General features: G+C 43.3%; 1 protein-coding gene across 2 annotated transcripts in view; it reads right to left on the reverse strand.

The window, feature by feature from the left end:
- Positions 1-20,031, reverse strand: part of BLNK (B cell linker) — a 78,176-nt gene that overhangs the window by 12,733 nt on the left and 45,412 nt on the right. For both annotated transcript variants that reach the window (XM_040254636.1, XM_040254635.1), the window contains 4 exons: positions 19,678-19,841; positions 12,747-12,828; positions 11,499-11,570; positions 324-396 (listed from right to left, as the gene is read on the reverse strand). In XM_040254636.1, the coding sequence (XP_040110570.1) occupies positions 324-396; positions 11,499-11,570; positions 12,747-12,828; positions 19,678-19,841 (391 nt within the window). The remainder of the gene's footprint in view (positions 1-323; positions 397-11,498; positions 11,571-12,746; positions 12,829-19,677; positions 19,842-20,031) is intronic.

Here is a 20,031-nt window from a genome sequence, read left to right on the forward strand (position 1 = left end):
TTATGGGAGGAAAGACTACTAGTTTTTGATGTCAGCAGGGGCACCCGAAGTCCAACTTGAAGCATGCTTTGGACATGGAGATGAGTAGGGCAGGAGGGTCATTGCCACACTCCAGGAGCACACCTATTGTAATGTTAGGTGTGCCTGCATCTGAGCTTGGGCACGTGTGCTCTTCTGGATGGAAATAGCAGAAAGACACCTGCCCCTCTTGGGCTCCCAGATACTCAGGCAGGACTCCTTTGTGGATTCCAGGCAGGCCGCTCACAGCAGTGAGAGACCAGTTACTTAAATCACAGAGTTGCTTCTCTGCAACAGGAACTTACCCGGCCCTGGGCAGTGGGGATGGTGCAGCAGGTAAAGAAGTTGACTTGGAGTCCCAGGCTCCACTCTTGCGACCTGCACAGACATATACACAGGTCAGTCTCTGGGCCTGATGGCACAGTGAGCTGGCCTTGCTGGCAGGCTCAAAAGACATGCACATTTTTTGTTACTTTCAGTTAAGCATATATAAGTAGTTATGTTGAAGTTTGGGGGGAAAACCTATCATAGGCAAAGGTAATGAAATACTTTTTAAAATGCCAATTTATAAGCTCAGAACTGGGGTGTTAATTAGGAACTCCCATCCTAACATTGCTGAATGACCTCTCCTTGTCCCTGTGGGACAAGTTAAGAACCTCTGATTCTATGGGCTCAGTGAGAGCTCACAAGGGTTCATATGGGAGGGGGCTCACACTTGCATCTATAATCACTGCACATATATGCACACCAGAGATGCCCAGAGTCAGAGGGGCACAGACCCACCACTCCTGATCACACCTAGAGATACCAATCATTCCTAACTGTGCATACTTACACAGTACACACACTTCACCTCACATTTGGAGGACACTTATTCATTCATCTCTGTATTCTCAGGGCCTTTACCCATTGCACAAATAGACACATTGAGAGAAGCAGGAAGCTGTTATTGAAATCTCATCTTCTGAAGCCACAAAAGGGATTGAAAAGGCCTTGTCCACTGTGCCCACTTCCCTTCTCTCTACTTGACCATCATTATGAGACTGGAAGGTGAGAGACTGGAAAGGGAGCAGGCCTGGAAGGGGAGAGGCCTAAGCTAAGCCAGCCCCCTTAGCATCTCCTGGCTGCCTCCTCTCAGGCTGATATTCGTCTGCCTGGACCTTACTGCTCAGGGACATGAAGGCTCTCTATTGAATTAAGTTGAACTGAATGAATATTTTAATTAAGAACCTACAACATTTACAAGTTCACAGTTCCTAATGGACTTAAAGGGGATATGCTATAAATGTAGGTTGGACTTGCCCTCAGTCTGTATTATTTGAGTTTGCAAGATAAAGCACACATAAGCAAACAGTGAGGGGATAATCTATTACTAAGAATTATTGAGAGCCTGGTATGTGTAAAGCGCTTGGAAGTACTATGTTAGTTGCTGTGGAAGAGCCGAGTAGGCCTCTGCCTTCTCAGAATTTACAAGGGAATACAAAGGCACCCCACACCACCTCATCAGACAGGGCCACCTATTCCAAACACAAAAACGGGGGAAAGGCCTTGAAAAGTATTAAGAGCAGATGTCATAAAGTTCATTCTCATGTACTTCCCTAGAGTCCTTCAGGCTCTCGCTCAGAGTCCACTGACTTTCTTTCTACACACAGTCCTTATAAAAGGGCTAATTTCCATAAGCTCTCACCAGTGGCATCTGCAAAAGGAGAGGCCCCTCCCATGTAACTCTTACTTAGATATAACCTGACCCTGATGTGATTTTTTTTAAAACACTTTGAAAAAGAAGCTACACTTGAAATTTTTAACATTTCCTGTGTCAATAAACTGCAATATCAACTGAATATGTAGTAGTAAGAGTCCAACTGTGTTTCATTAGCTAGAGCATCAAGTTGATACTGCTCTTCAAATTCTCAATATTTAAGACTGACATTGTGAGTGGGAGGTGCTTTCTTTGTGAAATACCCTTGTCTTGGCTACCTAAATTTCAAGGGACTGAAGCAACTTAGCACACACATGCATGAACATGTAGAGAATTAACCAGATTCCCAGCTGGTGCTGTATTTGCATGCTAAGTTGCTTCAGCCGTGTCTGACTCTTTGCAACCCCATGGACTGTGGCCCTTTGTCCCATGGACAAAAGAGCCTGGTGGGCTACAGTCCAGGGGGTTGCAAAGAGTCGGACGTGACTTAGCAGCTGGGCAATCACTAAGCAAAGTAAAATTATTGCTGGAAAGGAATTGAAAGTATTTGATGGTCAAAAGCATTGAGTAAAGTGAAAGGAGTGAGATGGGAAAGACTACACATTATATGACTCCATCTGTATGAATGTTCATAAAAGATAACTCTATAGCAAAAGAAAGCAGATCAGAATATCCAGGGCTGAGCATGGGAACATCACTGACCAAAAATGGGCATCAAGGCTCTTTTGGAGTTGGGGTGGACATGGTAAATTTCTAAAATGGATTGTAGTGTTGGTTACAAAACTCTGCAAATGTAATGATTTTTAAAAACCATTGAATTATACATGTAAAATGGACGAGTTTTATGACTTATGCTAGTTATAACTCATAAAGGATCTCAGTAAATATGATTATTGCTATTTTCATCTTATCCTCTTGTTATCAACCACTTCAGTGTCTCTAGATGCTGGGCACTGGGCCAGGTACTTCACATGTGTCACTTCTGAGCCTCCCATAGGATCAAGGGAGTGAACAGGGGCTCCCCTGTTAAGGGGAAGGTCCATTGCCGAAAACTAAGGTTATTCGTGTTGAAAGCCGAGGCTGGCAGTATCCTCTCCAGTCAAAAGCTCATAATGTTCCCCTGGGGGCATGATTGGGCTGTCAGACTCACTTGCTGCTTCTCCCTGTTGTGGGGAAAGATTAGTGAAATAGAGGGGTGCTTTTGTGGATGCCCATGGGAGGATGGAAGATGACTCCTCCAAGGCCAGTGGCCCTTCCTGTCACTCTGGCTGGAGTCAGACCCTTGGGCATGGCTCGGGAAGGACAACATCATACCCTCCTTACTGCCAGGATCCCCACTTCCTGGTAAAGCTGAATTCTTGGTTGGAAAACTCCAAGGCAGAAATGGGGGATGCAGCAGAGGGAGATGTGTCCAAAAGCATACTAACAAAAGAGAAAAATCAGCTCTGTTTAAATCACAGTGAGCAAAAAATTATGCTAATTTAAAATTTTTTATTCTTTTATTTGGCTTCGCTAGGTCTTAGTTGCGCATGCAAGATCTTCAGGTGTGGCATGCGAAATCTTTAGTTGCGGCATGTGGGATCTAGTTCCCTGACCAAGGATCAAACCTAAGCCCCCTGCACTAGGAGGTCAGAGTCTTAGCCACTGGATCACAAGGGAAGTCCCTATGTTAATGTTTGATTTAACAGCACAAGCTTTGCATAAGCTGCTGGTTACTAAGTTTTCTTAACTGGGAAAACAATGTACCCTTAGTTTTTCCTTCTACCACATGTATTTTATACTGTTCATACTGTTCAAGGGGTTCTCAAGGCAAGAATGCTGAAGTGGTTTGCCATTCCCTTCTCCAGTGGACCATGTTTTGTCAGAACTCTCCACCATGACTCATCCATCTTGAGTGGCCCTACATGGCATCACTGATAGTTTCATTGACTTAGACAAGAGTGAACATTGACATTTTAGGAATCAGTGAATTAAAATGGACTGGAATGGGCAAATTTAATTCAGATGACCATTATATCTACTACTGTGTGCAAGAATGCCTTAGAGGAAATGGAGTAGCCTTCATAGTCAACAAAAGAGTTGGAAATGCAGTACTTGAGAGCAATCTCAAAAGCAACAGAATGATCTCTGTTTGTTTCCAAGGCAGGCCATTCAATATCACAGTAATCCAAGTCTATGCCCCAACCAGTAATGCTGAAGAAGCTGGAGTTGAACAGTTCTATGAAAACCTACAAGATCTTCCAGAACTAACACCCAAAAAGGATGTCTTTTTCATCACAGGGGACTGGAGTGCAAAAGTAGGAAGTCAAGAGATACCTGGATAACAGGCAAATTTGGCCTTTGAGTACAGAATGAAGCAGGGCAAAGACTAACAGAGTTTTGTCAAGAGAATGCACTGGTCATAGCAAACACCCTCTTCCAACAACACAAGAGAAGACTCTTCACAGGGACATCACCGGATGGTGAATACAAAAATCAGATTGATTATATTCTTTGCAGCCAAAGATGGAGAAGCTCTATACAGCCAGCAAAAACAAGACCAGGAACTGACTGTGGCTCAGATCACGAACTCCTTATTGCAAAATTCAGACTTAAATTGAAGAAAGTAGGGAAAACCACTAGACCATTCAGATATGACTTAAATAAAATCCCTAAAGATTATACAGTGGAAGTGACAAATAGACTCAAGGGATTAGAACTAGTAGAGTGCCTGAAGAACTATGGACAGAGGTTTGTGACATTATACAGGAGGCAGGGATCAAGACCATCCCCAAGAAAAAGAAATGCAAAAAGGCACAGTGGTTTTCTGAGGAGGCCTTATAAATAGCTAAGAAAAGAAGAAAAGCTATAGGCAAAGGAGAAAAGGAAAGATACACCCATTTGAATGCAGAGTTCCAAAGAATAGCAAGGAGAGATAAGAAAGCCTTCCTCAGTGATCAATGCTAAGAAATGGAGGAAAACAATAGAATGGAAGACTAGAGATCTCTTCAAGAAAAGTAGAGATACCAAAGGAATATTTCATGCAAAGATGGGTGCAATAAAGGACAGAAATGGTATGGACCTAACAGAAGCAGAAGATATTAAGAAGAGGTGACAAAAATACACGGAAGAGCTATTCAAAAAGATCTTCATGACCCAGATAACCATGATGGTGTGATCACTCACCTAGAGCCAGACATCCTGGAATGTGAAGTCAAGTGGGCCTTAGGAAGCATCACTACAAACTAAGGTAGTGGAGGTGATGGAATTCCAGTTGAGTTATTTCAAATCCTGAAAGATGATGCTGTAGAAGTGTGGCACTCAATATGCCAACAAATTTTGAACACTCAGCAGTGGCCACAGGACTGGAAAAGGTCACTTTTCATTCTAATCCCAAAGAATGTTCAAACTACTGCACTGCACTCATCTCACACGCTAGCAAAGTAAGCTCAAAATTCTCCAAGCCAGGCTTCAACAGTACGTGAACCGTGAATTTCCAGATGTTCAAGCTGGATTTAGAAAAGCCAAAGGAATCAGAGATCAAATTGCCAAATTGGATCATCAGAAAAGCAAGAGAATTCCAAAGAAAGATCTACTTCTGCTTTATTGATTATGCCAATGCCTTTGACTGTGGATCACAACAAACTGTGGAAAATTCTTCAAGAGATGGGAATACCAGACCACCTCACCTGCTTCTTGAGAAATCTGTATGCAGATCAAGAAGCAACAGTTAGAACCGGACATGGAAGAACAGACTGGTTCCATATTGAGAAAGGAGTACGTCAAGGCTGTATATTGTCACCATGCTTATTTAACTTATATGCAGGGTACATCCAGTGAAATGCTGGGCTGGAAGAAGCACAAGCTGGGATCAAGATTGCTGGGAGAAATATCAATCACCTCAGATATGCAAATGATACCACCATTATGGTAGAAAGTGAAGATGAACTAAAGAGCCTCTTGATGAAAGTGAAAGAGGAAAATGAAAAAACTGGCTTAAAACTCAACATTCAAAAAACTAAGATCATGGCATCTGGTCCCATCACTTCATGGCAAATAGATGGGGAAACAGTAGAAACAGTGTCAGACTTTATTTTTTGGGGCTCCAAAATCACTGCAGATGGTGACTGCAGCCATGAAATTAAAAGACAATTGCTCTTTGGAAGAAAAGCTATGACCAACTTAGACAGCATATTGAAAAGCAGAGACATTATTTTGCCAACAAAGGTCTGTCTAGTCAAAGCTATGGTTTTTCCAGTAGTCATGTATGGATGTGAGAGTTGGACTATAAAGAAAGCTAAACACCAAAGAATTGATGCTTTTGAACTGTGGTGTTGAAGAAGACTCTTGACAGTCCCTTGGACTACAAGGAGATCCAACCAGTCAATCCTAAATGAAATCAGTCCTGAATATTCATTGGAAGGACTGATGCTGAAGCTGAAACTCCAATACTTTGGCCACATGACATGAAGAACTGACTCTTTGGAAAAGACCCTGATGGTGGGAAATATTGAAGGCAGGAGGAGAAGAGGACAACAGAGGATGAGATGGTTGGATGGCATCACCAACTTGATGGACATGGGTTTGAGAAAGCTCTGGAAGTTGGTGACGGACAGGGAGGCCTGGCATGCTGCAATCCATGGGGTCGCAAAGAGTCGGACACGACTGAGCGACTGAACTAAATTGAACTGAACTGAGCAACTGAACTGAACCAAACTTAACATGTATTTTATGAATCATCTTTTATTCTGTTTTACATATGATGTTGCTAAATTTCCCTATTCTTAATAATCCAGTGTTGTTGACATTGTAAACTCTTTTAGCTGTTATAGACACCCTATATATATCGTTAGTGGGGCTTGCACACTAGCTGAAGCATCCTATACTCTCATGCACTGCTTGAATTCTGACAAAATACATAAAGACATTGTATTTAACAACTTCAGAACAATTTGGGCTACAGGTAAAATTCAACTTGCACACTAGCAAGGAATTGTAAATTCCAAAACTCTGCTCACTGCCCACCCCCCATTTTAGGAAATAAGGAAATAAGAATATTTTAAAATGCAGTTTTCTTAGAGGATGCTCAGAAATACATACCTTGAGTACTATCTTCTGACAAAAGCTACAGAATCAACCAGAGCTTGAACCGCCTTCTAAATGCACTGCTGCTGCTAAGTCGCTTCAGTCGTGTCTGACTCTGTGCGACCCCATAGACGGCAGCCCACCAGGCTCCCCCATTCCTGGGACTCTCCAGGCAAGAACACTGGAGTGGGTTGCCATTTCCTTCTCCAATTCATGAAAGTGAAAAGTGAAGTTGCTCAGTTGTGTCTGACTCTTAGTGACCCCATGGACTGCAGCCCACTAGGCTCCTCCGTCCATGGGATTTTCCAGGCAAGAGTACTGGGAGTGGGGTGCCACTGCCTTCTCCAATCACAATGAGCGACAGTCTTTCAGTTTGTTTAGACCAGTGGTTCTGAACGGGGAGTGATTTTGTCTCCCTCCTCCATTCAGTGACTGGAGACATCTTTGCCAATCACTGTTGAAGAAAGGGGTATACTGGCATCTAGTGGGCAGGGGCTAGAGATGCTGCTGAACAGCCTGCAATGCACAGGACAGCCCCCACAAGAATCACCTAGCCCCAAGCACCAACTGGGCTGAGGCTGGAAAAATGTGATTTAGAGTAAAACTTTATATGGAAAGAAAGGAACACTTCCCTGAATTGTGCACAGGCTGCTCTATCAGACTGGTCTTGAATTAAGGCAGGTTGAACAAGTGATTCTGGACAATAATAATAATAATAAATCACAAAGAGCTTGTATTTTATGTATGACTCATATCTTTTTACTCATTTAATGCTCACAATATCCTGAGGCATAGGTGCCATTTTCTCCTTAATTTTTTCAGTAGGGGAAACAGACAGGGGGATTACTTAGCTTGATTGAGGGCTAGTACCTAGTGAGTGTCAGAGCCAAGGCTTGGACCGTCTGGCTTTGGAGCCTGGGCTAAGAGCCACTACTGTGCTTCCCAGGATGGAACACTGAGAGAGAAAGCCTGTCTTTGTGCCTAATCCAGTGTGTGATCCTTGGCCAGCACCTTACTAGCCATCAAAGAGCCAAGAGCAACATTAACCAGAAACAAGTGTCAGGCTTCCCTTATAGCTCAGTTGGTAAAGAATCTGCCTGCAATGCAGGAGACTCCAGTTCAATTACTGGGTCGGGAAGATCCACTGGAGAAGGGATAGGCTACCCACTCCAGTATTCTGCAGTATGGGAGACTTGGGTTCGATCCCTGGGTTGGGGAGATCCCCTGGATAAGGGAAAGGCTACCCATTTAGTATTCTGGCCTAGAGAATTCCATGGACTGTATAGTCCCAGATACAACTGAGCGACTTTCACTTTCAGGTGTCACGGTGGGGTACTTTGATAGGGACACCTGAAACCTTAGCATTGTCATGATGCCTATAGGACACTTTCTGAAGCCTTTAAAGAACAATGGTTCAATTATTCAAAGACATAAGCCAGGAGTCTGATTATTCATTTTACAAAAATCATCTCTGAAAACTATACTGTTTGCATACTCAGAAACTCCCTCTAACTGTTCAGGTTTGTTCCTTAAGTTAACTCACTTCCTTCTTCCTCCTGAACTTTCTTCTGTCTATATCCAACAGTCATTTAACCAAGAAATTATTTTCTTGTTCAAGTTTGGTCTCTGCATCTGATGCCTCTAGTGATAAAATTTAGTTATACTAGATTAATGTAAAACTAATGAATCGGAAATCTAGTGGGCTAATGCCTTCATAATGGGGCCGTATAATTCCTTAAAGACAGTCAGAGTTGGGAGGCTCAATTGCTCTCAATCAACTGACCCACCTACCATTTCAGCACCTGCTCTGAGCCAGGACCTGTCTAGGCCCTAGAAACACAAGTATAAGCAAGACATGGAGCTGAGAGTCTTACAGGAAAGACAGAGATCTCAGGAAGGATAAAGGATAAATGGGAAGTGCAGGGTACAATAGGCGTGCACACCAAGGGGATCTAGCCCACTGTGGTATCAGGAAAGGCCTCCTGTGTCAGCAATACTAAGGCAGTGTCTTCAAGGAGCTTGCAACATACTTAGGGAGATTAGACTGAGACCCAAAGCAACTGGAGAATAGGTGCGGGCTGAGTATAAGTGGGATGAGACTTATGGCAAAGAAAAGCTCTCTGAGGGCTAAAAAAACATAGGAGGTTTCCAGGAGGGAAGACTTCAAGCTGGACTTTGAAGGATGTATAGAATTTGGTGTCATAAAAGTGAGACCACAAACAAATGCCAGAAGGCAGGACCCATGAAAAATAGGCTGATTGGAGTATCAGGTGTGTTTTAGGAAGAAAACGTCCATGTAAGGCAAAAAGAGCATTTTAAGATGTAAGCGCCAGAGAGAATTAAACTGTTGTTCTAAAGAGTGCTTAAACCTTCATTTATCTGTTTCAATGAAACGTTTTCTATTCCAGAAATGACGGCACTTCTCCTGAGTTATCACAGGTCAGGAGTCTCTATTTCAGTTGGAAAGAAAAGCAACCTCTCCAAGACGTTTTAGGTTGGTGTGTTGACATTTGTTCCCAGGAATGAAGATGAGCTGGATAAGATGACTCTGACCACTATGCTGCCAGTATAAAGAGCTTGCGGGTTCTGAGGGTGAGGAGAAGTAAGAACTTGTGAAGAGGGTGAGCAATTGCACAGGAAATGAGTCTAGGAAAACACACTAAAAATACGCTTCTTTCATTTTCTCTCAAGGACCATGTCACTGAAAGCAGAGGTCGATCTCCCAATCTCTGTGTTGAGCCTTCAGTTCTGGGAGAGAAGGGAGTGTGTGTGTGTGTGTGTGTGTGTGTGTGTGTGTGTGTGTGTGTTGGGTACAGAGTTGCGGAGAGGATAAGGAGGAATGCTGTGGAGGAGGCTCTTACATCTCTCTGTGCTGTAATAGGGTGAGGGGACACTTTTGAACTGTGGTGTTGGAGAAGACTCTTGAGAGTCCCTTGGATTGCAAGGAGATCCAACCAGTCCATTCTAAAGGAGATCAGCCCTGGGTGTTCCTTGGAAGGAATGATGCTAAAGCTGAAACTCCAGTACTTTGGCCACCTCATGCGAAGAGTTGACTCATTGGAAAAGACCCTGATGCTGGGAGGGATTGGAGAAGGGGACGACAGAGGATGAGATGGCTGGATGGCATCACTGACTCGATGGACGTGAGTCTGAGTGAACTCCGGGAGATGGTGATGGACAGGGAGGCCTGGCGGGCTGCAATTCATGGGGTCGCAAAGAGTCGGACACTACTTAGCGACTGAACTGAACTGAACTGATGGGCATTACTCAGCACTGTGGGTCTCAGTCTGGGAGTTGCCAGACCCTACAGGAGAAGAAGGTCCCTTGGAGAAGGAAATGGCAACCCACTCCAGTATTCTTGCCTGGAAAATTCCATGACCAGAGTAGCCTGGTGGGCTACAGTTCATGGGGTCGCAAAAAGAGTTGGACACGACTGAGTGACTAAACAGCAGCAATAGGAGACGCTTAGGAACCACTGGGAGTTCATGGTTTGGGCAGGGATGGCATGGTACAAACCGTGTAATGGGGTGAAGCTAGCAACATTTGGAAGGGTCAGAAGCTCATCTCAGTGACTAAGGAAAGAGCCTAGGGGCGAGGATGTGCTTAGTGGACTCTGTTAAGACAGAAGGTATGGAGTGTTAAAGAAAGTCTGGTTAAGGTGGTGACAACTAATACAGAAGAGCTGCTGCTGCTCAGTCGCGTCAGTCGTGTCCGACTCTGTGCAGCCCCCGTCCCTGGGGTTCTCCAGGCAAGAACACTGGGTTGCCATTCCCTTCTCCAATGCATGAAAGTGAAAGCGTGTCCGACTCTTCGCGACCCCATGGACTGCAGCCCACCAGGCTCCTCCATCCATGGGATTTTCCAGGCAAGAGGACTGGAGTGGAGTGCCCTTGCCTTCTCCGAAATAGAAGAGCAAGTTCAGGAAAAAAGCAATAGGACTGGGAAAGAGCACAAGCACGCTGAGACATGGGGCCCTGAGGGTGACATGTAAAGAGGAACAGGAATGCCCAGAGGGTAGGAGTGATGGATGCATTGAGCTTGTGGTGGTCGGAAGGAAGAAGGGTTAAGTTTGGACACCAGAGGGTTATTAGCTTAGACCACCAAAGTGAATACAGGAGAATGCATACACCCGAAAGAAGTGAAAAATAATGGTCTACTGAGCACCTACTGTATGCCAGGCACTTAAGAATTTCCCACTCACATTTTCAGAATTCTCCTGTCTCAGGGCTTGGGCTGTTATCTCCATTTGCAGATGAGAAAATGTGATGCTTGGAGACGTGAAGTACAAACCCAGTGTGATACAGTTGAGAATGGGGAGCACTGGAATGCTTGGCTCAGAACCCAAGTTCTTAACCTGCATGATATTCTGCAAGAAGAGCAGAGGGCTGAGGCTGACCCATGCAGGCATCCTCAGTCAGGAGAGGGGAAGAGGAGGAGAAACCAGTGAAGTGCCCAGAGAGGTCAGATGAAGACCAGGATGTGGCTGTTGGAGACGCAGGGACGTGGGGACGAGGGTCCCCCACACAGGTGCCACCACACAGTGGATGAACACGAGAAGTCTCTGTTGCTACTTATGAAGACATTTGGAAATACAAGGGATTGTTTCATAATATTTGTTCTGAGTTTATCTTATTTAGAGTGGATTGAAAGCCAAATCCCCAAATGTAATCATTTCACAATAAAAAAACAAAAATACTAAATCATGTGTATATCCTACCTGGAGCTGTCCCTGGAGGAGAGGCTGACTTTGAGGAGTTATTCGGCTTGATGGATCTATTTACCACGGGAGCTGAAACACATAATCATATATATATTAGGGTTATGTGTATATATTGTAGATACAGTCTACTGATGGAGATTTACATTTATGGAAAAATGCATGGTAGAAATAATGGGCTAGACTGGATAATTTGCAAAGAATGGGAGACACACTTAATTAAGCCCACAAGCCATTAAAAGTAGCCTTTTCAGAAGAAAAAAAGAAACATTTTTTGAATGAATATGTTAATAATTAAAGTGAATACTTGCTTGGAATTTCATTTGCCAAACTGGGGGTCTCAGACATGAAAGAGTTTGTTTTTCATCAGGGGAACATGTATTAAACTAACAGTGGAGGGGCCAAATTAATAGCCCTGCCTTCCCTGCCACACATCATTTCTCTTGGATTTTGTAGGTTTGGGGGTATGGGGGCATTTCATTTGTACTTGTTGTTTTGTGGTTATGGGTGAATTCAGGAATCCTGGAGGGCCTAGACGCTGTTGTTGATATTTAGGGCATGAAGGAGAGGGCTGTGACGTGATGACACCGTAAAACCTGAGTACCGCTACTTCGGAGTCAGGTTTATTAGACGAATAAATAGCATTACTTGAAGAGGCAGCATTTATACAGGATTATATTCTCCATAGCGACTATGTCCAAAGTAATCCTGAGGGTACGTGGCATGGGCTTTTAAAGATAATTTATTTGTAACTGTATTTGTTACTTCGTGAAGGACTTACAAATGAAATGTTTCTTGTGGGCCTGACGTAGCACTAAATTTTAAAGAATTAGAACACAGAGCATATTTTATTCTTTCATTTTCTCAGTCCTCTGCAAAAATTATTCCTGGTACAATATTTGTAAGGTTAGCCTGGTGCTCATGACCTCATTAGTATTAGATTTTATGAGAAATCCATTCTTAGTGAAGAGCTAAAGAGAAGAACCTAGGTGCTTTTATAATTTGAGAAGACAGTATTAAATCATGGAAGAGGATGGAGAAAGAAGAATCAGGGTTGAAAGACACAGGCATGGGTTGCTCACTATGCTCTCTAATGGACCAGCCACTCAACCAAAGAAGGCAAATGCTGTGGCCATGGAGCAGAGGGGTCTCAGCAGCATCGTGTCTGAGCCCTTTGGTACTTGCGAGCAAATAATGCCCCAATTAACTGGTAGAAGTTTTCAGGTGCTTAAAACTGCAAACTCTTGCCTTTTTCAGATGGGACTGAACTGTCTTCTGTGGGATGAATATAGTTTTCATCTTCATCTTCCACAGGGACCACATAATCAGCCTAAAAGAAATACAGAAATGTTGTACATTTGGAGTTTACTGAATAAGAAAGAGTGATATTAAGAAATTTTTCATAATCCATATACCATTAAACGTCATGATGTAAAGTGATTTGGTTACTTCTAGTACATTCAGAGTGCAACCATCACAATTATCTTTAGAACATTGTCATCACTCCCAAAAAGGAACCCTGCACCCACTAGTCAACCACCCCCTCCCCTGACCCAGTCAACCATGAACCTTCTTTCTGTCTTTAAGAATTGCCCATTCTGGACATTTTATGTAAATAGAATCATACACTATTAAAATACAGTCTTTTGTGATTTCTTATGACAGTAATTTCAAGGATTAGCCACGTTGTAGTATGTATCACTACTTCATTTCCTTTTAGGGACAAATCATATTCCATTGTATGATTATACCCCATTTTACTTATCCATTTATCAGCTGTTTCTACTTTGGGGCTATTATAAGTAATGATATGAACATTAATGTACAAATTTTGTGTAGATGGACATTTTTCTTGGGAATATACCTAATGATGGAATTTCTGGACCATATTGTAGCTCTATATTTAATAGTTTGAGTCACAGTTGTTTTCCAAAGTGGCTGCACTAATTTTTCATTACCACTAGCAATGTATAAGGGTTCCAATTTCTCCACATATTCATCTGCACTTGTTATTGTCTTCTTTTTTATTATAAGCATCCTTGTAGGTATGAAGTGGTATCTAACTGTAATTTTGATTTGCATTTCCCTGATGGTTAATGACATTAAGCATCTTTTTGTCTGCTTATTGGCCATTTATATATATTCTTCAGAGAAAAATCTATTCCACACCTTTTTCCACTTTTAATCTGGTTATTTATCCTTTTTATATTTAGATGATTAGAGTTCTTTAAATGTTCTAGATGTAAATTTTTTATAGATATATAATTTGCAGAAAACTTCTCTCATTCTGTAGGTTGTCCCTTACTTTCTCTGTGGCATCATTTACAGCACAAAAGTTTACATTTTAAAGTACATTTTATCTATTTTTTCTTTTGTTTTATCTAAGAAACCATTGCCTATTCCAAGGTCATAACGATTTATACCTATGTTTTCTTCCAAGAATTTTATAGTTTTATTAATAGCTCTTATACTCAGTCCTATGATCCATTTTTATCTAATTTTTTAAGATATGATGTGAGATAGGAGCTTAATTTCATTCTTTGAAAACAGTGGCTGACTTTATTTTGGGGGGCTCCAAAATCACTGCAGATGGTGACTGCAACCATGAAATTAAAAGACGTTTATTCCTTAGAAGGAAAGTTATGACCAACCTAGACAGCATATTGAAAAGCAGAGACATTACTTTGTCACCAAGGTCCGTCTAGTCAAGGCTATGATTTTTCCAGTGGTCATGTATGAATGTGAGAGTTGGACTAGAAAGAAATCTGAGCACCAAAGACTTGATGCTTTTGAACTGTGGTGTTGGAGAAGACTCTTGAGAGTCCTCTGGACTTCAAGGAGATATAACAAGTCCATCCTAAAGGAAATCAGTCCTGAATATTCATTGGAAGGACTGATGCTGAAGCTGAAACTCCAATACTTTGGCCACCTGATGTGAAGAGCTGACACATTTGAAAAGACCCTGATGGTGGGAAAGATTGAGGGCAGGAGGAGAAGGGGACAACAGGATGAGATGGTTGGATGGCATCACTGACTCAATGGACATGGGTTTGGGTGGACTCCGGGAGCTGGTTGGCATCTTTGCCAATAATCAGTTCAGTTCAGTTCAGTTGCTCAGTTGTGTCCGACTCTTTGTGACCCCATGAATCGCAGCATGCCATCATCATGAATCGCAGCTCCCTGTCCATCATCAACTCCCAGAGTTCACTCAGACTCACGTCCATCGAATCCGTGATGCCATCCAGCCATCTCATCCTCTGTCGTCCCCTTCTCCTCCTGCCCCCAATCCCTCCCAGCATCAGAGTCTCTTCCAATGAGTCAACTCTTCACATGAGGTGGCCAAAGTACTGGAGTTTCAGCTTTAGCATCATTCCTTCCAAAGAAATCCCAGGGCTGATCTCCTTCAAAATGGACTGGTTGGATCTCCTTGCAGTCCAAGGGACCCCCAAGAGTCTTCTCCAACACCACAGTTCAAAAGCATCAATTCTTTGGCGCTCAGCTTTCTTCACAGTCCAACTCTCACATCCATACATGACCACAGGAAAAACCATAGCCTTGACTAGACGGACCTTAGTCGGCAAAGTAATGTCTCTGCTTTTGAATATACTATCTAGGTTGGTCATAACTTTTCTTCCAAGGAGTAAGCGTCTTTTAATTTCATGGCTGCAGTCACCATCTGCAGTGATTTTGGAGCCCCCCAAAATAAAGTCTGACACCATTTCCACTGTTTCCCCATCTATTTCCCATGAAGTGATGGGACCGGATGCCATGATCTTCATTTTCTGAATGTTGAGCTTAAGCCAACTTTTTCGCTCTCCTCTTTCACTTTCATCAAGAGGCTTTTTAGTTCCTCTTCACTTTCTGCTATAAGGGTGGTGTCATCTGCATATCTGAGGTTATTGATATTTCTCCCAGCAATCTTGATTCCAGCTTGTGTTTCTTCCAGTCCAGCGTTTCTCATGATGTACTCTGCATATAAGTTAAATAAGCAGGGTGACAATATACAGCCTTGATGGACTCCTTTTCTTATTTGGAACCAGTCTGTTGTTCCATGTCCAGTTCTAACTGTTGCTTCCTGACCTGCATACAGATTTCTCAAGAGGCAGGTCAGGTGGTCTGGTATTTCCATCTCTTGAAGAATTTTCCACAGTTTATTGTGATCCACACAGTCAAAGGCTTTGGCATAGTCAAGAAAGCAGAAATAGATGTTTTTCTGGAACTCTCTTGCTTTTTCCATGATCCAGTGGATGTTGGCAATTTGATCTCTGGTTCCTCTGCCTTTTCGAAAACCAGCTTGAACATCAGGGAGTTCACGGTTCACGTATTGCTGAAACCTGGCTTGGAGAATTTTGAGCATTACTTTACTAGCATGTGAGATGAGTGCAATTGTGTGGTAGTTTGAGCATTCTTTGGCATTGCCCTTCTTTGGAATTGGAATGAAAACTGACCTTTTCCAGTCCTGTGGCCACTGCTGAGTTTTCCAAATTTGCTGGCATAGTGAGTGCAGCACTTTCACAACATCATCTTTCAGGATTTGAAACAGCTCAACTGGAATTCCATCACTTCCACTAGCTTTGTTCATAGTGATGCTTTCTAAGGCCCACTTGACTTCACATTCCAAGATGTTTGGCTCTAGATTACTGATCACATCATCATGATTATCTGGGTCATGAAGATCTTTTTTGAACAGTTCTTCCATGTATTCTTGCCACCTCTTCTTAATATCTTCTGCTTCTGTTAGGTCCATACCATTTCTGTCCTTTATCGAGCCCATCTTTGCATGAAATGTTCCCTTGGTATCTCTAATTTTCTTGAAGAGATCTCTAGTCTTTCCCATTCTGTTGTTTTCCTCTATTTCTCTAATTGACCATAAATATGGGGAGGGAGTGATTTTGTAAGAGTCCACTTGAGTTTCTTCCTTAATACATTTCATGTGAAAATTTAGCAGCTTCACATACATTATTTCACTGAATTCTTTCAATAATACCTACCTATTAAGTTAGGTATTTTTAAAAATTTATTTATCCTTATTTTACAGATGAAGAATTTGAGAAAAGTAATCTGTCCAAGGTCAAATAAAATCATAAAACTGAAACCTTGCAAGGACAGGTACTGGGTCTGTGCTCTGGGCACCAGTGAAGCCCTGGAACATTTGTGTTGAATGAAGGGCTGACCTTTTGTCAGTGGATGCTGGAGAGGTAGTCCAGGATGGCCATGTAGCACCTGGGCTCTAGCATCTCATGATCTGGGTTCAAATGCTGGCTCTAGCAAATAGCTCTTTGACCTTGGACAAGTTTTTAAACCCCTTGTCACCTCATCTGTACCATTTCCTCCTCTGTAATGGGGGTGATAATAGCATGTACTTCATAGGGTTGCTCTGAGGGTGTGATGAGATAATACACACAGAGGGCTCAGATCACCAGCCAATACAAAGTGCTGGTCAAGTGCTAGACCCTCCTGTCATTATAGGGCAGTTGTTCCTCCACCCCCCGCCCCAACTCTCTGGCCAGCCTGTAACCCATATTTTGCCTGTAACCTATATGGCAGAGTTAAACATTTTTATTTGTGCTTGTATTTGACTTCTTCCTTTCCTATCTACTGGAGAAGGCAATGGCAACCCACTGCAGTATTCTTGCCTGGAGAATCCCATGGATGGAGGAGCCTGGTAGGCTACAGTCCATGGGGTCGCAAAGAGTCGGACACGACTGAGCGACTTCACCTTTCACCTTCATCTTTTTCCTATCTAATGTCTTGGCCAGATCTTAATGTTGTCTTCTATTTCTTTGTTAACTCTTCCTCATCTTGATTGTCCATCTCCTCATTCCAGAACGTATCTCCTCCAGTCGTTCCCTTTCCCCAGTGGTTCAGACTTGCCTGAGCCACCGCCACAAAGCTGTTATTAGCAAAACTCAGCCTCTCCCCACTGGGGTCCACCTCCAGTTATTCACAGAAATGGAGAGCCTCGCATAACTCACAGTCTTCATTTGTATTCTGTGTCTGAGTTGGTATCTTCCTATAGACCCTCTGAATGCTGGAAGAATTCACAGTGAGACCCTAACAGATCCCTACCGTGTCCCATGCTCAGATTCTCCTTGCCACCTGTTCACACCCTGAAAGGGCATCATCCCCTCAGACTGACAGACAGACTGAGGACTGACAAACCAAATTCATCCTCAGACTGCTGACTTCCTGACTTAACCTGTCCCTGGAGAGGGGGGTCATAAGCTCAAGTGCTTACAGGAATAGGCATGGAATAGCAATTGGGCATGTGCAGAGTCAGGGTGTGTCCACGCCTTGTATCAGTGGGGAAGATGATGACAAATGGAAACAGGGGCCAGGGATTCTCAGCTGAGTTGGAAGGGTGCCATGAGGCTCAGCTGCTTCGAGGCCATGACTGGCCATGTGTTGACAGGCCGTTGGTTTTCAGGAGAAACTAGAAAAGTAGATTTATAAAGAATCTAGAATATGGTAAAAAGGAATCCAATTTATATAATACATAGAATGCTTCTTTGTGTGAGACACTGAATTTAGTAAAGTATTTATATTCCTTTATTAAATCTTTAAAGGAACCTGAAGAGATGAAAAGATGAGACTCAGAGAGGTTATCTGATACCTGCTGCTGCTGCTGCTGCTGCTAAGTCACTTCAGTTGTGTCCAACTCTGTGCGACCCCATAGACGACAGCCCACTGGGCTCCTCTGTCCCTGGGATTCTCCAGGCAAGAATACTGGAGTGGGTTGCCATTTCTTTCTCCAATGCATAAAAGTGAAAGTGAAGTTGCTCAGTCGTGTCCAACCCTCAGCGACCGCATGGACTGTAGCCTTCCAGGCTCCTCCATCCATGGGATTTTCCAGGCAAGAGTACTGGAGTGGGGTGCCATTGCCTTCTCCATCTGATACCTAAAGTCACACAACTAGTAGTGTGAAGTGGGAATTTGGGCCTGGATGCTGCTTCTATTTTATTTAAAAAGTCTCTCTTTTATGTCGCCTGTTGGGCTACAAATTATACTAAAGTGGCAAAGAAGGTCATTTCACAGCATGTTTGTAAGCTATAGGTTTTATCACCTATAGGCATTTAGAAACAGTTGCTTCTTCAAGAAGCTGTGGTACCATTATGTCTGGTGATGGTTAAGAGTTGCCTTTAATGTTGTTTTCTCTCTTAGCCTGTTGCACTTGTGTACTCAGTTGCTCAGTCATGTACAACTCTTTGCGACCTCATGGACTGTAGCCCGCTAGGCTCCTCTGTCCATGGGATTTCCCAGGCAAGAATCTGGGAGCGAGTTGCCATTTCCTACTCCAGGGGATCTTCCTGACCCAAGGATCAAACCCACATTGGCAGGCAAATTCTTTACCACTGAGCCACCTGGGAAGTCCATTGCACTTGTTTAATTGTTCTAAAGGCTAAGTTTGAGGGCTTGTCTTCGACTTTTCTTAAATGCAGTAATTCTGGGAGCCATAACATATTAGGCTTTATCAGTCATTCTTACAATAGTCTGAATAAGTTCACCCATTCATTTTTTAAAATTTCATAGGGAATAAGACATGAAAATTTAGGTGCTGGCAGAAGAGACATTGGTAAGATAAACCTAGAAATGGGTCCCAGACAGTTGGCAAAGGAGGTTCCTGCATACCTGGGGCTGGGGAGAGAGAGTGAGAAGCAAGAGATGCCGGAGGAAGTGCGGGGTCAGTTCCTCCACAGGTTGTGCAGGGTCACCATACAGACAGGGGTCTCCAGTATACACCCTGTTGCACCCCTCTGCAGCTTAGAGGATCAGAGAGAAAAGAAAGTGGGGGGAAAGGAAATGAGGCAGGACAGGGAGAGAAGCAGGGGACCATAAAGATGGGGAAGTGTCTTATGGAGGAACGAGAGATTTGCAGGAAACGGAGGGGTAAGAAAGAGGAAACAGTGAGGGGGCACAAATCCAGGTTGGATATTACATCATATACCTGAATAGTACATGAAAGCGCTTAAGTAAGGCCATATGTGACATTTTAAGAGAAAACATCCTTTCAGCAGGACAATGGAGAGTTTCAGGGCAGGTGGTTAGTGCCCGTCAGAGACCCAGGCCTGGAGGAAGGAAGACACGCCTGAGGCTACACTGTCCTGCCCCTCCCCCCATCTGGCCCCTGCATCCAGCCTTCCCCTTGGTCTGGGCAGCCTTCCGGACAGATTTACTTTACCTCATCCTCAAGGAGCTCTTTGGGTTTGGGTGGGACTTGAGGTTTATGCAGTGAAGTGTTGGCCGGCAGAGAGGCGGCCAGTCTCGCCTTTGCCGAAGGCCAGTTGGGTTTACTGGGAAGAGTCTTGCTGAAGGGTGGAGACTGCCTCTGGCTTGATCGGTTGTCTTGAGAGGAACAAGAACAACAAAACATAAGATGAAAGGGTTCTGGATCATTTCCTGGGCAGAAGCCACCGAGTTCTAGAAAGTATAAAACTACCAGCATCCATGTAGCCAACATGCTATTGACTGGGGCATTCCTGTAAAGAGTATGACAGGCAACCATCTCAACAACCCATTGACCTACATTAAAAAA

Source organism: Oryx dammah, unplaced genomic scaffold, assembly GCF_014754425.2.
Source record: "Oryx dammah isolate SB20612 unplaced genomic scaffold, SCBI_Odam_1.1 HiC_scaffold_14, whole genome shotgun sequence".
Lineage (NCBI taxonomy): Eukaryota > Metazoa > Chordata > Mammalia > Artiodactyla > Bovidae > Oryx > Oryx dammah.